Source organism: Neomonachus schauinslandi, chromosome 6, assembly GCF_002201575.2.
Source record: "Neomonachus schauinslandi chromosome 6, ASM220157v2, whole genome shotgun sequence".
Lineage (NCBI taxonomy): Eukaryota > Metazoa > Chordata > Mammalia > Carnivora > Phocidae > Neomonachus > Neomonachus schauinslandi.
In genome coordinates this window covers 36,947,920-36,965,546 of record NC_058408.1, presented here as the reverse complement: position 1 = coordinate 36,965,546, position 17,627 = coordinate 36,947,920, and the positions used below count along the sequence as shown (strand labels likewise).

At 42.9% G+C, this 17,627-nt stretch overlaps 1 protein-coding gene across 2 annotated transcripts in view; it reads left to right on the top strand.

Annotated features, from left to right (window-relative positions):
• Positions 1-17,534: 17,534 nt before the first annotated feature.
• Positions 17,535-17,627, top strand: part of LPGAT1 (lysophosphatidylglycerol acyltransferase 1) — an 80,469-nt gene continuing 80,376 nt past the window's right edge. Inside the window, exon 1 of one of the 2 annotated variants that reach the window (XM_044916359.1) lies at positions 17,535-17,604. In XM_044916359.1, the coding sequence (XP_044772294.1) occupies positions 17,535-17,604 (70 nt within the window). Of the gene's footprint in view, position 17,627 lies in introns of both variants that reach the window. The other variant, XM_044916358.1, reaches the window with a different exon arrangement.

Below are 17,627 nucleotides of genomic sequence, written 5' to 3'. Positions count from 1 at the left end.
ATGATAAGGCATGGAATTTCCCCTCCAATTCTCCATCCCGGTGACAAAGCCTTGGCTCTGTGATTAAGATAAGGCCACAGCCTGTTTGTTCTTTTAGATCACTACTGTGATTTTCCCATACATTTTGTAGATCCTCTGTAATCTGCAGGTACCAGGCCAGGTAAGGTCTGGACATACCCTTGCCAAAGATAGATCCACTCTCAGCGTGAGAGGGTTTCCTCAGGGAGGTGAAATGTCATAATAGTTTTAAACTAGGAAAGGAATTATTGATGACACCAAGGAAACGCCTGGACTAAAAAGAAGTAGGCATTTTCCAAGGAAACTGCTCAGCTGGGGCTGTCTCCTCTGGTCCAGGGCATTGCCACCCTCCTGAGGCTTGGTCCTCTGCGGAGGGAACAGCCAGCCTACAGAAGAAGGCCTGGAGAAGTAGCTGGACCCTCCCTGAACCTTCAACAATAACCCTGTAATAACTTTGCTAATACGGACAGAGCTGGACTAAAAACTGGTCTTCTAATTCCAGAGGTCGAGGAGGTCTTTCCACTAAATCATGCTGCCTTCTGAATGAAAAAGATAAATACTGACAGGTTTTTTTTTTTTTTTTTTGCAGTCATGATCTCATGTATTTTTATAGACTGATAAGTGCAACCCTTGTGGTAAAAAAAAACAAAAAAACCAAAAAAAACCCAACTGTGTTTTTCAGCTACATTAGTTGAAATGCAATGTGTAAAGAATTAGTAGTGAATTTTGTTGTTGAGAGACTCATCCTTTCTAACTAGAAAAATGAAACATTTTCAGCAAAAAACACATCACTATTTTGAAGGGATTGAAGAACCACCCCCAGCTTAGTCCTACCACTGTGTAGTTGTTGTAGTCCTTAAGAACCTTCAGGTGGCAGGTGACATGATCTTATACACTGAAAATCTTGAATCCACACAAAGAAAGTATTACAGCTAATAAATGAGTTCATCAAGATCACAGGATATAAGATTAGTATATAAAAAAACATTTACCATACACTTGGAATAAAAAATCTGAAAATGAAATTAGGAAACCAATTCTATTTACAGTAGCATCAAGAAGAATAAAGTACTTAGGAATACATTTAATAAAAAGTGTAAAACCTATACTCTGAAAACTACAAAATATTGTTGAAAGTAATTAAAGAAGATCTAAACAAATAAAAAGACTAATATGGACACTTCCCAGGACACTATGGATGCAACACAATCCTTATCTAAGTCCCAGTTGGGTTTTGTTTGTTTGTTTTTTGCAGAAATCAACCAGCTGATCCTAAAATTCATATGGAACTATTCAAGGGACCCAAAATAACCGAAACAATCTTGAAATAGAAGAGTGAAGATGAAAGAGTCACACCTCCCAATTTCAAAACTTACTACAAAGCTATAGTAATCAAGACAATATGGTACTAGCATCAGTAGACACATATAGATCAATAATAGAATTGAGGGTCCAGAAATATGCCCTCACATTTATGGTCAATTGATTCTGACAAGGGTGCCAACACCATCCAATGGAGAAAGAATAGTCTGGGGCAACTGATAGCCACATGCAAAAGAATGAAGTTGGACCCCCACCTTACACCTCATACAAAAATTAGCTCAAACTGTAGAAGCTAAAACTTAAAATCTTAGAAGAAAACATAGGTGTAAATCTTTGAGATCTTGGTTTCTTAGATATGACACCAAAAGCACAAGCATCAACAACAACAAATAGTTAAATTGGACATCATCAAAATTAGAGACTTTTGTTGCTGTACCATCAAGAAGTAAAAGGAAAACCCACAGAATGGTAGAGAATACTTGCAAATCATCCTTCTGGTAAGGGACTTGTATTTAGACTATCTAAAGTACTTTTACAACCCAACTATAAAAAGACAACCCAACGTAAAAAGGATAAAATTTCTGAATAGATACTTTTCTAAAGAAAATATACAAATGGCCAATAACCATATGAAAAGATAGTCCATATCATTTTTTTAAGAGAGAGAGAGCATATGAGTGGGGGGAAAGGGACATAAGGAGAGGGAAAGAGAGAATCTTAAGCAAGTTCCATACCCAGCATGGAGCCTGAGGCAGGGCTTCATCTCACGACCCTGAGATCATAACCTGAGTCGAATCAAAAGTCGGACACTTAACCAACTGAGCCACCCGGGCACCCCAAAGATAGTCAATATCATTAAACATCAGGAAAATGCAAATCAAAACCACAATGAGATATCGTTTCATGCCCATTAGCATGCCTCTAAGCTAAAAGAGGGAGAATAGCAAGTGTTGATGAGAATATAGAGAAACTGGACCCGTTATGAAAATGGGAAATGGTGCAGCCATTTCGAAAAACAGTCTTGATAGTTCCTCAAAAGGTTAAACATAGAGTTGCCATATGACCCAGCAATTCCACTCCTAGGAATATAACCAAAAGAATGAAAACACATGTCCCTGCAAAAACTTGCACATGAATGGTCCTAACAGCATTATTTGTAACAGCCCCAAAGCAGAAACAACCCAAACATCAGCCAGCTAATGGATTAGTAAATAAAATGTACTGCACCTAGATAATAGAATAGTATTGGGCAATAAAAACAAATGTAGTTCCAATCCATTCTACAACATGGATGAACTTTGAAAACCTTATGCTAAGTGAAAAAGCCAAACACAAAAGGCCATAGTGTGTGACTCAATTTACATAAAATGTCTAGAATAGGTAAATCCATAGGGACAGAAAAAAAAGAGCACTTTTCTAGGGCTGAGGAGTTTGGGGGAGAAATGATGGAATGACTGCTAATGGGTATAGGGTTTCTTGTTGGGGTGATGAAAATGTTTTAAAATTGATTTTGGTGATAGCTGCACGACTCCGTGAAGAATATACTAAAAACTGTTCAACACTTTAAATGGATGAATTATGTGGTATGAGAATTGTTTATCAATAAAGCTGTTTAACATCTATATGTGCATATATATCCATATATTTATATCCGCATATTTATATCCATACACTTATAAAGAACCTCAGGTCTGTGTTTTTTTCTTCTTTTCCTCTCAGTAAGAACGATTGCTCAGTAGGTGCTCGTCACTACTTAGCAGTTTAATGTCTTAAAATGAGGAAATTCCTAGTAACTCTTTCACTTAATGTGCCTGAGAAACATGAATTAAAACTTCTCTAGATCAAAAGCACTTGAAGGTGGCCGCAGACAGGTTTCCAGCTGGGGGACAAAGAGACAGGCAAGAGACAGTCCCTTCTGCTGGGATTGAGGTCAGAGAATGCAGATCAGAAGTTTAAGGTAAGGAGGGTATTGTATCTGAAATGAAACAGATGGGACAGAAGCTGATCGGGGATATACACAAATATTTCCAAGCGTGTCACTCTTCTGTATTGGGGTGTGTGATTTTTTTCCACTGAGCCCAGTATCGTCAATATGGGTTGGGCAAAAAAATGGATTCAGGGCCCACCCCTGGCTTTGCAGGGCAGGTGAAATAAAAAGACTATGGGAAGGGCAAGCTGGAGGTACTAGTGAGAGAAATAAATGAGGTGAGAGATGCCCAGGGAGAGACGGCGTGAAGGACAAGGGAAGAGTGGGGGTTTCTAAGTTGAGAGGGATGTCCAGAGCTGGAAGGACAGACGGTCATGATCAGAGGCCGGAACAGTGGAGCTTAAGGTGTCATAAAGAAGCAGTTCTGGGTGGTGACAAGGTCCAAGGAGAGCCTGAGAGTGGGTTGCTGATGGGTGGGTGCTACAGCATCTGTAAATTTGCATTCTGGGAGCCGCTAGGTGTTGGGGCAGGCTTTCAGCTTTTCTCCCTGAAATCAGTTATCGTCAGGAATGGAGGCAGAATTTATTGCTGCCTTTATTTTATTTTTTAAAGATTTTATTTATTTATTTGACAGAGACAGTGAGAGGGGGAACCCAAACAGGGGGAGTGGGAGAGGGAGAGGCAGGCTTCCCGCTGAGCAGGGAGCCTGATGAGGGGCTCGATCCCAGGACCCTGGGATCATGACCTGAGCCGAAGGCAGACGCTTAACGACTGAGCCACCCAGGCACCCCATTATTGCTGCCTTTAAAAGAGAGAAACCTGCCTGCCTCTGCCGCATGCCCAGTTGGCCCCCAAATCATTTAAACTCATTCTGCTCACCTTTGGAAGATTTTCAGAATTATTTCATTAACCTCATTTTTAGTGCTTTTGTAATGAAATGAATTTAAGCTAAAATTGCTAAATATTGCCGAGTAAAATAATTGGGCTCCTATAGGGTATAATTTAATATTAGGATATGCTAATTATTACTTTGCAAAGAAAACATTTATGTACTTTACAGATATAAAAAGAAGTTCCTGTAGGTTTATTAGAGATTTTAGATTAAATATAAATGGGAGAAAGACAGCAGAGCTGTGTTTAAGTGTAAATTTTCATGCTATAACATCAAGCTTTTTTCGTCCTTGTTTGCTTGGCTCACAATCCTAATTTCTAAAGCCATCAATTCTTTTTATGGTACAAAAAAGAGAGCAGCAATGAAGAAGTTTTATATACTGTTTGCTCTTGCTACTAAAAAGATGTGACATCTTGCAAAGAATGTTAAAATGATCATAAAACCACAATGACAATCCTAAGTAAATAATACTTTGCTTAGCTATCTTCAGTTTAGAAATATGAGTTAAGAGAGAAGGGGGGATGGGGAATTAAAAAAAGAAGAAATATGAATTAAGAAATGAGACAGAAACAAATGGTCATTTGGAAGTACCATGAGAAGCACAGTTCCACACCAATAAAAGCTAGATAAGTAGTTCATGGTAACTATTAGAACACTTTTTTTTTTTATTTTTTTTTAAGATTTTATTTATTTGCGAGAGAGACAATGAGAGACAGAGAGCATGAGAGGGAGGAGGGTCAGAGGGAGAAGCAGACTCCCTGCTGAGCAGGGAGCCTGATGTGGGACTCGATCCCAGGACTCCAGGATCATGACCTGAGCAGAAGGCAGTCGCTTAACCAACTGAGCCACCCAGGCGCCCTAGAACACTTTTTAGTAGGAGGAAAACATTTCAGAGCAATTTCAGCTGCAAGAGTTCCTGGCTTCATTTATAGCAGGTCTATTTGGGGTGAGGTGTGGTTGGTAGGCTATAAAGAAGATTGTTTTCCTTGTGGAACACATTGACTGGAGGTGATTTAAATGGCCTTTGCTTAAGGCAGCAAGTTAAGAAGCCATAATTTGCTCTTTAGAGCCTTCGATTCTTGTCACAAAGGCCCAGACCAGATAGTTTATACTGGGATGGGATGATACCCTCTGGGTCTACCCTAGTGTTTCAGTGCTTAGGCACAATATCATTTGACGAGTCTGATGTGGGATTTGAAGTCCAGATTTCACTTTTACACTTGAGTTATCCATGTGGTCTTAGAAATAGCATTTCCGACCTCTCACCATGTCCTGCCAACTTTACCTCCTAAATTTCTCGCAAATGCATCTTCTTCTCAACTCCACTGCCACCACCGTAGACCACGCTACTGTCCTCTCTTGCCTGGGCACTCTAATCCTCCAACTGGTCTTTCAGTTTCAGTTCTATCTTCCTACACTTAGTTTTCCACATAGCAGCCAGTGTGTGGGCCTTAGAAAAAATTAGACCCTGTATCTACTAGGGTGACAACCCCAGACTGCTTTCCTTTGATCTCTCTAACATGAGAAAGATGTCATTGTACGTCTTGCTTAAGTCACTATTACTGTACTTTGGGCTTTTCTGTCATGCAGAGCTAAAAACCCTGATTCTAATGAATGAAACATGTACTTGAAAGTCAAGAAAGCAAGGGTGTATGCATCAGGCGCCATCCTGGTTTCACCTCTTACAAAACCTATGACCCAATAGATTAGTTAGCTAATCTTCCTAAGCCTTCCACTTCTCCCATGTGAAATCGAGATAACACTCCTCAAGGGTGGTTGTGAGGAGCAAATGAGATTCACTATAGAACGTGTCCAGCACGGTGCACAGTACACTCTCAATAAATGGACTCTACCTGATTACATTTGGGGGCATTTCCATAGACCAGTATGGGACACAGGAGAGCTGTGGACATTCAGAGATTATCCACATCTAGAATATTAGCATGGCAGTAGTGGAGCTCATGGTTTGCAAGGCGAATAGACTAGAAACAGGGACATGCTTCCCAAATCTCAAATCTAGCTGCTGGCAATTGCAGTGGAACCGAAGCAGCTACTGATTGGGCCCATTTTCTGTCCCAGGCACATCCTGGGGGTTAAAGCCACAATGATAAAGAAGAACACACATGATTCTTATGCTCTCAGAGTTTACAGCCTGGTATGAGAATCAGACATGGAACTACTAATGAGCAGTTCTATGACAAATGGTGATTAAGTGATCTGAAGGGAAGGAACAGAATGTTCAGAGACCTTGTGCAGGGGGCGGCATGGGGCGAGGCTAATGTAATGAGGTAGGATTAAGTTGAGATACGAAAGATGAACCTGATTTGACCAAGTGAAGGGCAGCAGGGAAATGAAAGGCAAAAACCCTGAGGTGGAAAGGCACACAATGGGTTCTCATAAATAAGATGAAGCCAGGGTACTTGGATTGGTAAGGCCAAGGGGGGCACCTTGCATGGCATAAGCTGGAAAGAAAGGTAAGAGGTCTGTCCTATAGGGCTTCATAGGCCATTATAAAGGGTTTTAGTCCAAGGATGACATTCTTCCCAAAAGTTACCTACTCTATTTCAATGTCTCCTGCACGTGCCTAACCATAAGATTCATCTGGGGGCTCTTTTTAATTCCAGATTTTAGTGTATATAAAAACTCCTGGAGAGAACAAACTGGTGGTTGAATGTCATTTAATTCAATGTAAGATGGACTTACTGAAACTTTACCCAAGCCTCATATAAGAATTTAAACTATAAAATTAATATAACTTGGATGGCACTACATTTGTAAAACCTCATACTTGAAGAGGCAGCATTTTAGCATCGCTCCTTTGCCCATAGCTTTGTTTAATTCGTAGTACTTAAAACAGGAACTCGTGTCTGCAAGACAAAGGATGAGATATTCTTTATTCTGGGAGAGAGGGGATAGAGAGGCAGGGCCTGCCAGGCTTCAGGGTGACAGAGAGTGGAAACCTAACTCCAGGGCCTGTTGGTGGCTGTGTTGGGAGGGAGAAGCTGGTCCAGGATCCCCTAGCCCAACTCTAAGGTTTCTCAAGGCTGTGTGGCTGCCAACAGCTGATTCCAGACAATTTTTTTAAAATTATTTTTTATTTTTTCTAGAGGAATTAGTCAAACAATTCATGAGCAGAGAAAAGTTTTTCTACTTGTAAAATTTTGTTTGTTTTCACCATGATAAGTGTACTCTTAAATCATCATCATCTATTTCATCCATCCCACTGCCCACTTCCCCTCTAGTAGCCATCAGTTCTCTATAGTTAAGAGCCTGTTTTCTTGGTTTCTCTTTCTTTTTTTCCTTTGCTCATTTGTTTTGTTTCTTAACATATGAGTGACATCATATGGTATTTTTCTTTTTCTCACTTCTTTCGCTTAGCATTATACCCCATACCCTCTAGCTCCATCCATGTTGCTGCAAATGGCAAGATTTCATTCCTTTTTATGGCTGAGTAATATTCCACTGTGTGTGTGTGTGTGTGTGTGTGTGTGTGTGTAGCACATCTTCTTTGTTCATTCATCTATCGATGGACACTTGGGCTGCTTCCATAGTTTGGCCATTGTAAATCATGGTTCCAAATAATTTAGAACTCCATTTTGGTTTATGCTTTGGAAGACAAAGTTTGAAAGAGACAAAGGATTTGAAAGTGTGTTTTATAAAATGTTTCTTAAAGACATTTCAAGAGGAAACCACTTACAAGGAAATTCTTTCCTTACCCTTCCTACTTCTTTCAGCCAATAAGTACCTGCCTACCTCAAGGGGTTATTGTCAGCCTCCAACAAGATGTGCATGCGTGTGTGTGTGTGTGTGAGAGAGAGAGAGAGAGAGAAAGAGAGAGAGAGAGCTCTGTTGACTGCAAAGCACTGGAGATGCAAGGTGGCATGATTTTCATTATAGCAGGGTCTCAGCCAACAGACTCAGTCCGCAAGATAACAAATCAACTTTAGACACATAGCTGGAATACAAGCAGAGTGAAAATGTCTGCTCAAACCCCTTAGGATTTAAGCTGATGAGAACCATGGAAAGAGCCAACTTACATCACAGAAGGCTTGCATAAGAATGGGAAATTTAACCCTGGTAAGAACAAGTAATATGCTTTAAAGGAAACATTAAACACACTATCAGCCCTGAATGGCTTGTTAACCTCTGATGTATCAGATCATCAGGGAGCAGGTATAGCAGAGAAAAGGTGGGATGGGTAGGGAAGCTGGACCTCTGTAACCTGGCTAAGAGACTGCTTGGGGACCCAGGGGTCAGGAGACCCACGGTCACCAACCATTTGCCAGGACTGAGTTGTTTCCTGGGATGTGGACTTTGAGTGCTAAAATCATGAAAGTCCTGGGTCAACCAGGAGGAATTGGTCCCCTGAAGGCCACCCCAGCTCTGTTTCTGATACACTCTGTGATAAACAGCCCATGTCCCTTCTGCACACCTCATCTCTTCTGTTCATAAATGCAATTATCCTGTGTTCCCTTTCTACAGGGGAATTCCTCTTCCTTATCAAACATCACTAGATTCTACCACCCCAACACCAGAATGTAGATGCTCCAATGGAATTTTTTTTTAATTTGTGGGAACACCCAGAAACATTGAATACTTATGAGATCAAAGGTTCCAGAACAAGTTAGGAGCTTGTTGTCAATGGTAGGTCTTGGAGCTGTGAAGGGAAGCTAGAGAGGAGATTCGGTGTGTTCTCCTGAGGATGGAGGTGAGGGCAAGGAAGGGAGAAGGTAGTTCAGAGCAGCTAGTCAGGATGCTGTTTCCAGAAAGAAGGCAGTGCTGGGAAAGTCTGTGGACGGAGTCCCAGGAAATTGCCAAGCTGGAATTCAGGTAACTGTGAAAAAAGAAGTCTTGTGTGGAAACTAAGGGGAACCCCAGACCTTGAGAAGACTCAACTTTTTGGAAATCTAAAGAGGCTGAAGGAAGTGGATGTGGTTTTAAACGGGAGGGTGGGGTGTGGAAGGATAGAATGATGGAGGATAGAATACTGAGCGACCAGCAGGTAAAGAGGTGAGATGCAGCAGCTCTGAGTTGGAGCCTCATGAAACTGCACCCAGAACTTCTCGACCCTGGACAGTTCATAGGCTGAGCTCTCCTTGAACTGCAGGTTCCTAACTGGGCAGTTAATCGTGGCTCTGAGTGGCAACAAGCATGCAGAAGGGATGTGCGAAAGCAAAGAACTAAGTCAAAACTGTGAGGTGCTCTGTATAAATGCAGTAGTTATTCAGAGAAGGGGCTCTGGAGTCCTGGACAAGAAGGCAAGCTTCCTGTGGGTTAAGAGATGGTCCGAAAGAAAGAAGGATGGCATTCTGGGTATGAGGAGCGGGCAGAGGGAAGCTATGGAATGTGCCCATTTAAAAGCAGAGGAGGCTGGTTGGGAAGTAAATGAGAACTGAAGTAGAATTTGACAATGTTTCCCAACCTTAACTTTATGGCACTCAATGAAAATGTCATAATAGTGTAGGGTAAATAGAGGCAGCTCTAGCAGCACCAGGCTCTGCCTTGTGAACCTCACTGAAACCCACTGGTGTGTCCAACCCAGTGGCTGCTAAAGTCTAGAATGAGTGAGAAATTGGGTAGTGAAGGCCCTGAAGTTAACCAGATAGAGACACTCAGAGTAGATTTTAATAAATCTACTACACATGGGAAAACGATGTCAAAACTGGAACGGGAAAATGCAATGTTAAATATGGTGCTTTCAGAAAAACACGACGACAACCACATAATCTAGGATGCGTTGGGAATAGGTGATAGTTTGAGAATAGAGGAAGGATGCTATTTTATGAATAAAAGAAGTATTACTCTTTTGTATCATTAGTGATTCAGCTGAGGTACTTCTAGTCACTGAATATTACTGAAACATGTTGAGAAGATTGAAATACATTTTAAAATGAAGTATGAGCAATATTATTTCTTCTGCCTTGGTTTGGATGATAATGATGATGTCACCATTCAAGTTATCCTATTTGTCAGTTTAATAAAAAAGAAATGATTTAATCTGAATGAATTAAACAAACACTGAATTAAAAAATTCATTTCCTGGGTGTCTGGCTGGCTCAGTCAGTGGAGCATGCGACTCTTGATCTCGGGGTTGTGGATTTGAGACCCATGTTGGGTGTAGAGATTACCTAAAAATAAAATCTTAAAAAAAATTTTGTTTCCTACCATATATAAGGCAGTAAGCTAGACGCCAGGAAAATGATAATGAGAAAGACAGGTGATGTGGGACTCCTAATCTCAGCAGAGAACCTGAAATACAAAACAGCCAGGCTTGTTGCAAGGTAGTGAGCACTGAGGCAGAAGCATACATATGAGGAAAAGGCAATGAATTCTGAAGTGGTGGGAGAGTCTTTGATATCTTACCTGGACCCCAAGGGATGAATATAATCAAACAGACACAGAGAAGGGAAAAGCATGAACAAAGAACGCATGAACTTGAATGTGTGAGGTTACACGGCGCATCCTTTCAAGAGGGTGAACACCTTAGTGTGACGAGCAAAATAGAGCGTGAGGCACGAAACAGGGGAGGGGTGAGGAGGGAGCAATAAGAGGTGAGACCAGAAACAAGTAGCATCCTCTGAAACTTCCTATTTCTCTCTCAGTGGAGAAGAGCTTTTCCACCAGTCTCTCTTAGAGAGACACTGTAGTGTGTCATCAGGAGCATGGGCTCTGGAGCCTGAGAACTGGAAATCAAGTCTCAGCCCCTCCACTTGCTGGCTGAGTGACCTAGGGCAGATTGTCTAATCTCTCCATCTGTAAAATATGCCCAACAATATGGTCCTTATAAGGTCTTTGTGAAGATTGAATGAGTTAACGCATGCAAACCATTGAGAACAGGGCCCGGAATGTTGAAAGTGATCAATACATGTTAGCTGTCATTACCATTTTAACATAATCACCAATAACGTCATTATTTTGGTTCTGTTAGGAAAATACAATCTGAATTTGTTCGTCTCTTTTGAATCTGAATTTGTCTCTTTTTTTAAAAAGATTTATTTATTTATTTATTTATTTATTTATTTGAGAGAGGGAGTGCACATGAGGGGGTCGGGCAGAGGGAGTACCAGAGAGAGACTCTCAGGCAGACTTCCTGCTCAGCAGAGCCTGAGGCGGGGCTTGTTCTCAGGACCCTGAGATCATAACCTGAGCCAAAGTCAACAGTAAGACTCCTAACTGACTGAGCCACCCAGGCGCCCCCGAATTTGTCTTATTTATAGATGTGCTGCATGACTTCATAGGTTTTGTCAGAGGAGGAACTTGCTAAAATAGCCTTCTCCAAAATACCTTAGAATACTCATCTACTACAGTGCTTGAGAATCTCCACTGCAGAGGCCTTAAGGCTCAGGGGATTTTAGGAGGTCCTTTATAAAGTGTTCATCCTGTAGGCAGAGGGAACACATAGCCGTAAGCAGCTCAGCATGGATTAGTTTACCACACTAGGAAGGAAAGACAGGGCTGAACCAAGGAAATGCAATGTTGGACAGGTAAGAAAGAAGATACTAGCTTAGAGGGTTGTCTGGTGGGAGAGTGGGGGTCTTAGGTGGGGTCTTCAGTGCCCTTTAGAAATTAGGGATCATTTTAGTATCAAGAGGGGAAAAGGGAAATTAGTTGAAAAGGAGAGGGGCGCAGAGAAGAGAGAATTGTTTACTTCACAATATTGTTTAGGGCCAACCTTGTTAATAAAAAGTAGCTGAAATGGCTCAAATGAAGCTATAGTCAAGTCTCGATGACTTGACCCAACTTGTCTAAAAAACATTGAGGCTATAAGCCTTCATACATTTTATATAAAATGATTACTAACACTAATATAAAAGAAAAAATTAAGTATATATATGCTTATATTTATTTGTATATTTATTATATATTATATAGATTTATTATAGACTTATATATTTACATATATTTATAATATATATTTCCCTTATATATTTTATACATATTTATATACATATTTATATATATTTATAATATATATATTTTCCCTTTTTATTTGAAGCCGACTAGCAGTCAGAATTTGACTCTTGGGGTGCTAATTTCTGGTTTGCAACCATTTGTAGTGATGGGGGGGAGGTGTGCCAGGTCATCACACACTTAGAGCGCTGCTGAGGGGGTTTCCCCCTAGATAGGAACTAGATCACTGGAGCTCTAGCGCAGAAAGCAGCCCAGGTAGGTGAAATGTCGTTGTAATTGCTGCGAGGAAAAAGAGAGGGTCCAGGGGGTTCTTCTGCCCAAGGGAGCCCCTTCCTGGTTATAATCTGATTTGCTATGTGTATTCCACCAGATGGGTGGAATCAAACCTTCTAAGGTGTTGTGGTTAGATTGTTTTAAAACATCTGGAAACTCCTGGAAATGTGAGAAGTCATCTTTCTCTTTCAAAGGACCATCTTCTTGTGGTTCCGGTGTGGGCTTTTGAAACTGAAACTCTACCATGCCTGTGGCTATAGGGTGGAGTCTGTTTTCCCTTTCCCCCTATTGGGGTGCACATGAAGGCTCTCAAATGCTTGACTTGATTAATGTTTGCGTTTTGATAAACAGAGCTCTAATTAGCAGGAACCTATTCAAGAAGGTCCTTGCTTTCTTCAGAGCTCTCTAGAAGAGCTGGCCTTCTCAAACTTGTTACAGTCATTGAAACCATTTATACATGTCTTCCTGGGCTGTTTTGGAAATAAGCTACAACAAAATAAATCTCAGGAGGGTACCTAAGTGGGTTGAAAGGTGGCAGGGCAAAAAAAGTTTATATAGATATATATTTTGTATCTAAGATGAACTCTGAAATACTATAGATTAAGCATCATCTGAAATTGTTCCCTGAAGTCAGCTCAAATGCAGATTCTTATCCATTGTAGGTACTGAATTTTATATAAACATACATTTTATATAAAATGATTACTAAAAGTTTTTTTTTTTAAAGATTTTATTTATTTATTTGACAGAGAGAATGAGAGAGAGAGCACATGGGAGGGGGGAGGGTCAGAGGGAGAAGCACACTCCCTGCCGAGCAGGGAGCCCGATGCGGGACTCAATCCTGGGACTCCAGGATCATGACGTGAGCCGAAGGCAGTTGCTTAACCAACTGAGCCACCCAGGCGCCCAAAAGTTTTTTTTTTTTTTTTAAAGATTTATTTATTTATTAGTAGAGAGAGAGAGAGCCAGCAGGGATAGGGGCAGAGAGAGAATCCCCAGCAACTTCCCTGCTGAGCGTGGAGCCTGTCAAAGGGCTCAAACCCACGACCCTGAGATCACGACCCAAGCAGAAATCAAGAGTTGGCCGCTCAACCGACTGAGCCACCCAGGTGCCCCAATATTGAATTATCTTGAAACTGAATGTGCCACAGTGGTCAAGAAAGTTAAAAAGATAAGCCCCTTCATTTGCCCTGGGCAACCAACCAAAACAAAACAAAAGACCAGGGCATATCTACACTTGGAATATGGTGTATTGCTTTGTTTGCTTAACTTCAAGAAAAGTCTAATGAGATAGGAGCCAGTCAAGAGAACAGCTGAAATAATCAAAATTGGGGCTTCCACATCCCTTCCACAAGGAGCTACTTAAATAGCAGATTCTGCAGTGTAAACAGAAGGATGATGTTATGGCTGAACTGTGTCCCCCTAAAGTTCATATATCGAAGCCCTAACCCTCAGTACCTCAGAATGGGACTGCATTTGGAGACAGGGCCTTTACAGAGGCAATTAAGTTAAAATGGGAGTCCTGAGCGTGGTTCCCTCATCTAATGTGATGAGTATCCTTGTAAGAAGAGATGAAGATACACAGAAAGAGACAGACATCAGACACATGCACACACAGCATCAACCATGTTAAGCCATAGGGAGTGGGGGGCCATCTGCAAGCTACAGAAAGAGGCCTCAGGAGAAAACAACCCTGCTGGGAAGGAACTTCCTTAGAGCCTCCAGAGAGAGCGTGGCCCTGCCGACACCTTGATCTCAACCGCCCAGCCTCCAGAACTGTGAGAAAAGAAATTTCTGTTGTTTAAGCCACTCAGTCTGTGGTCCATTGTTACAGCAGCCAAAGCTGACTCATACAGATCAAATAATTTAAAATTAGGAAGGGTCTAGGAAAGAATGTGATTACTTCAGGATACCTCTAGGTCAGGTTTTCTTAAAGCAAGGTCTGTATACTACCCACATCAGAATTACCTATGATATTTCTTTAAAAAGCAGGCTTCCAGGCTTCTCTGGGAGTACTAAAACGTTCTGGTATGAGAAAATCTATCTTTTCAATAGACATCCCGAGTCGTGTTTTGCACGCTAACGTTTGAGACCCACTGTGGAAGGTCCTGCTCGACCTCTGGCCCTTCTCCGGGCCTGGCTGGCTAGTACTGATCACATCTCAGGCAAGTGCTGGTTTATCTGGTACTCTGGCAGATGCCCACTGATCCAGGAGCCAGGTATAAATCCCACTGTATGTTCTCTCCGTCAGCCAGTATTTACCAGCATGTGGAGGAATCCTGAAGGGGACAGATCAAATAGAATCCATGTGCCTTACCTGTCTTACTCACTTAAAAATATAATGATATATAAAGAAGAATGTATACCATTCAACACCAAGAAAACAAACAATCCAATTAAAAAATGAGCATTTCTCCAAAGAAGACATCCAGATGGCCAACAGACACATGGAAAGACGCTCAACATCACAAATCATCAGGGACATGCAAATCAAAACAACGAGGTATCACCTCACACCTCTCAGAATGGCTAACGTAAAAACATAAGAAATAACAGGTGTTGGTGAGGATGTGGAGAAAAAGGGACTCCCGTGCATTGTTGATGGGAATGCAAGCTGGTGGAGCCACTGTGGAAAACAGTTCCTCAAAAAACTAAAAATAGAACTGCCATATGATTCAGCAATTCCACTACTAGGTATTTACCCAAAGAAAACAAAGACACTAATTCAAAAAAATACATGCACCCCCATGTTTATTGCGCCATTGTTTATAATAGCCAAGATATGGAAGAAACCCAAGTGTTCACCCGCAGATGAATGGGTAAAGAAGATGTGGTGTACACACACACACACACACACACACACACACACACACACACAGGAATATTACTCAGCCATAAAAAAGAATGAAATCTTACCATTTACAACAACATGGATGGATCTAGAGGTTATAGTGCTAAGTGAAATAAATCGGTCAGAGAAAGACAAACACTGTATGATTTCACTCATATGTGGAATTTAAGAAACAAAACAAAGGAACAAAGAAAAAAAAATATAAACCACGAAACAGATTCTTAACTATAGAGAACAAACTGGGGGTTCCTGACGGGAGGTGGGTGGGAGGATGGGTGAAATAGGTGAAGGGGACTAAGAATATACTTATTGTGATGAGTAATGTCTAGAACTGTTGAATCATTATATTGCGCACCTATAACTGATATAACACTTTATGTTAACTATACTCGAATTTAAAAAAAGAATATGATGGCATCTTTTGAACAATCATCTACCGTACATATATTGTTTCTCTCATGAAATTTATTCAAAAATGCTATTACCTTGATACCTAAATTCTCAGAGAAAATACAGAGGACTAGAAAAGGCATATATAACTTTTTATTGCTACATATTAGTTGAAATTATATGGAAAGTTCTCTGACAGGGCCTGTGCCTTTTTATGCCCCACACAGTTAAAATATAATATTAGTGAAAGAGATAAATAACATCTACAAATAAAAACAAATTAATAATAAATGGAAAGAAATCTAGTCAATTGTTTCAGCCAGGCTCTGAGCTTTCATGCATTTCCTCATCGCTAGAGGGGATGGGAATAGAAAGTATTCTTTCATATGGCATAAAAGTGAATTCTCTTTCACCTGTGGACCAACAAGGGAATTAAAGAGAAAGAGAGAGAGAGAGAAATAGTTAAATAGTTGAGAGTCCAAAGCAAACACAGTAACAAATATCTTCAAAATAGAATAGGTGGCATCCTGATTTAAACATGGCAGCTCACTAGGGACATGTAAAAACTGCCCACAACCCCCATTTACAAATTTGATTAAGGGATCTAAGATTTTATGGGTTTTTTTAAAAAACTGAAATGAAGGTAGGCCATTTGAGAATGTTCACGTGGGCAGGTCGTTGGGTTATTTGTCTATGCTCCTTATGGCGGTCCAGCATTTGAAACAGAATTTAACTCGTGTCCAGGAGTGACCCGGACTGTCCAGGGATCCCTATGGCCACCATTTTTTGAGCACTTAATGGCAGGCGCTGCCTAAGTGCTTCTCCCTCGTCGACTAACTAAATGTCAGTGTCTCTGTGTGGACCACCCATTCCCATTGGATTCTTTTTTTTTTCTTTAGGGGAATGGGGATGGGGACATGGATGGGGAATCGGAATTTTCATTAATGTTCTGGGTGCTCTCCAGAAAGAATTCTGGCACTTAAAATGAATTGATTTTAAACTCTAGACCTTAATACTCTGGGGAGGTTCAGAAGAGAAGCCGTGAGAGCAACTGGGTTTCATTAGGAAAGAAAAGAGGACATCCAGCCTTCAAGGAGACAGCTTCCCAGTTTGGGCACTAACTGGTTTGTCAGAGGAGGGAGGGTCCTAACAATGAGAACCGGCTGTGTTGGCTAAAAAGGGGCTCTCGGTTTGGACCGCAGCCCTCCTCGTGTGGTGTAAGGCTTGCTGCCCATTACCAGACCTTTCTGAGCGGCCCTCTTCCTGGGAACTGGGCTCGGCGACGTCCCGCCGGCCTAGGGACCAGGCAGCCCCAAGGGCCTGACCCGCGGACCAGCGGGCTCCGGGACGCGGGCGGCGGCCGCGGCGCCTTCATTAGAGGGCGCTCTGGCGGCGGCTCCGCCGCAGTCTCGGCTCCCGCCGCTTCCTCCCGCCGCCCCTCCGCGCCACCCCGGCGAACGCGGCCAGGCCCGGGGGAGCGAGTCTCGGCGCCTCCGGGGACCGGGCGCGCGCCGCGCCGCAGCCGGAGCGGGGCCGGGCCCCGCCGCCGCCTCCTTCCGCCGGCCCCGCCGCCGGCCATGCACTCTTCCGGCTCCTCTGGCTCCCGCAGCCCGGGCCGGGGCCCGGCCAGCCCGAGGTAACCTCCGGCTCGGCGGGCGCAGGCCCGGGGCTGCGGCGGCGCCGGGCCCGGAGAGGCGCGGAGGGGGCGGGGAAGGGGTGTCGTCGTCGTGCGGCCCGGGGAGGAGGCGGCGGCGGCGGCATGAGGGACGAGGGCGCGGCAGGCCCCGAGGAGGAGGCGGGGGCGCGGGGCATCCGCCCACCTCCCCGGACCCGCCCCGGTGACAGGTCCGGCCTCTGAGTCCCCGCCGTTCCTCTGTCCGCAGGCAGCCGCGAGGGGAGTAGGGCGCCCGCGCGCCCGCTCGCGCCGCGCCTCGGCCGCCGCCGCGTCCATGACCGCGACCCCTCGTCCGGGGACACCCGCCGCCGCCGCCGCCGCGCAGCACCGCGCCCCGGGGCCACGGATGAAGAGAATGAAGTCCCCG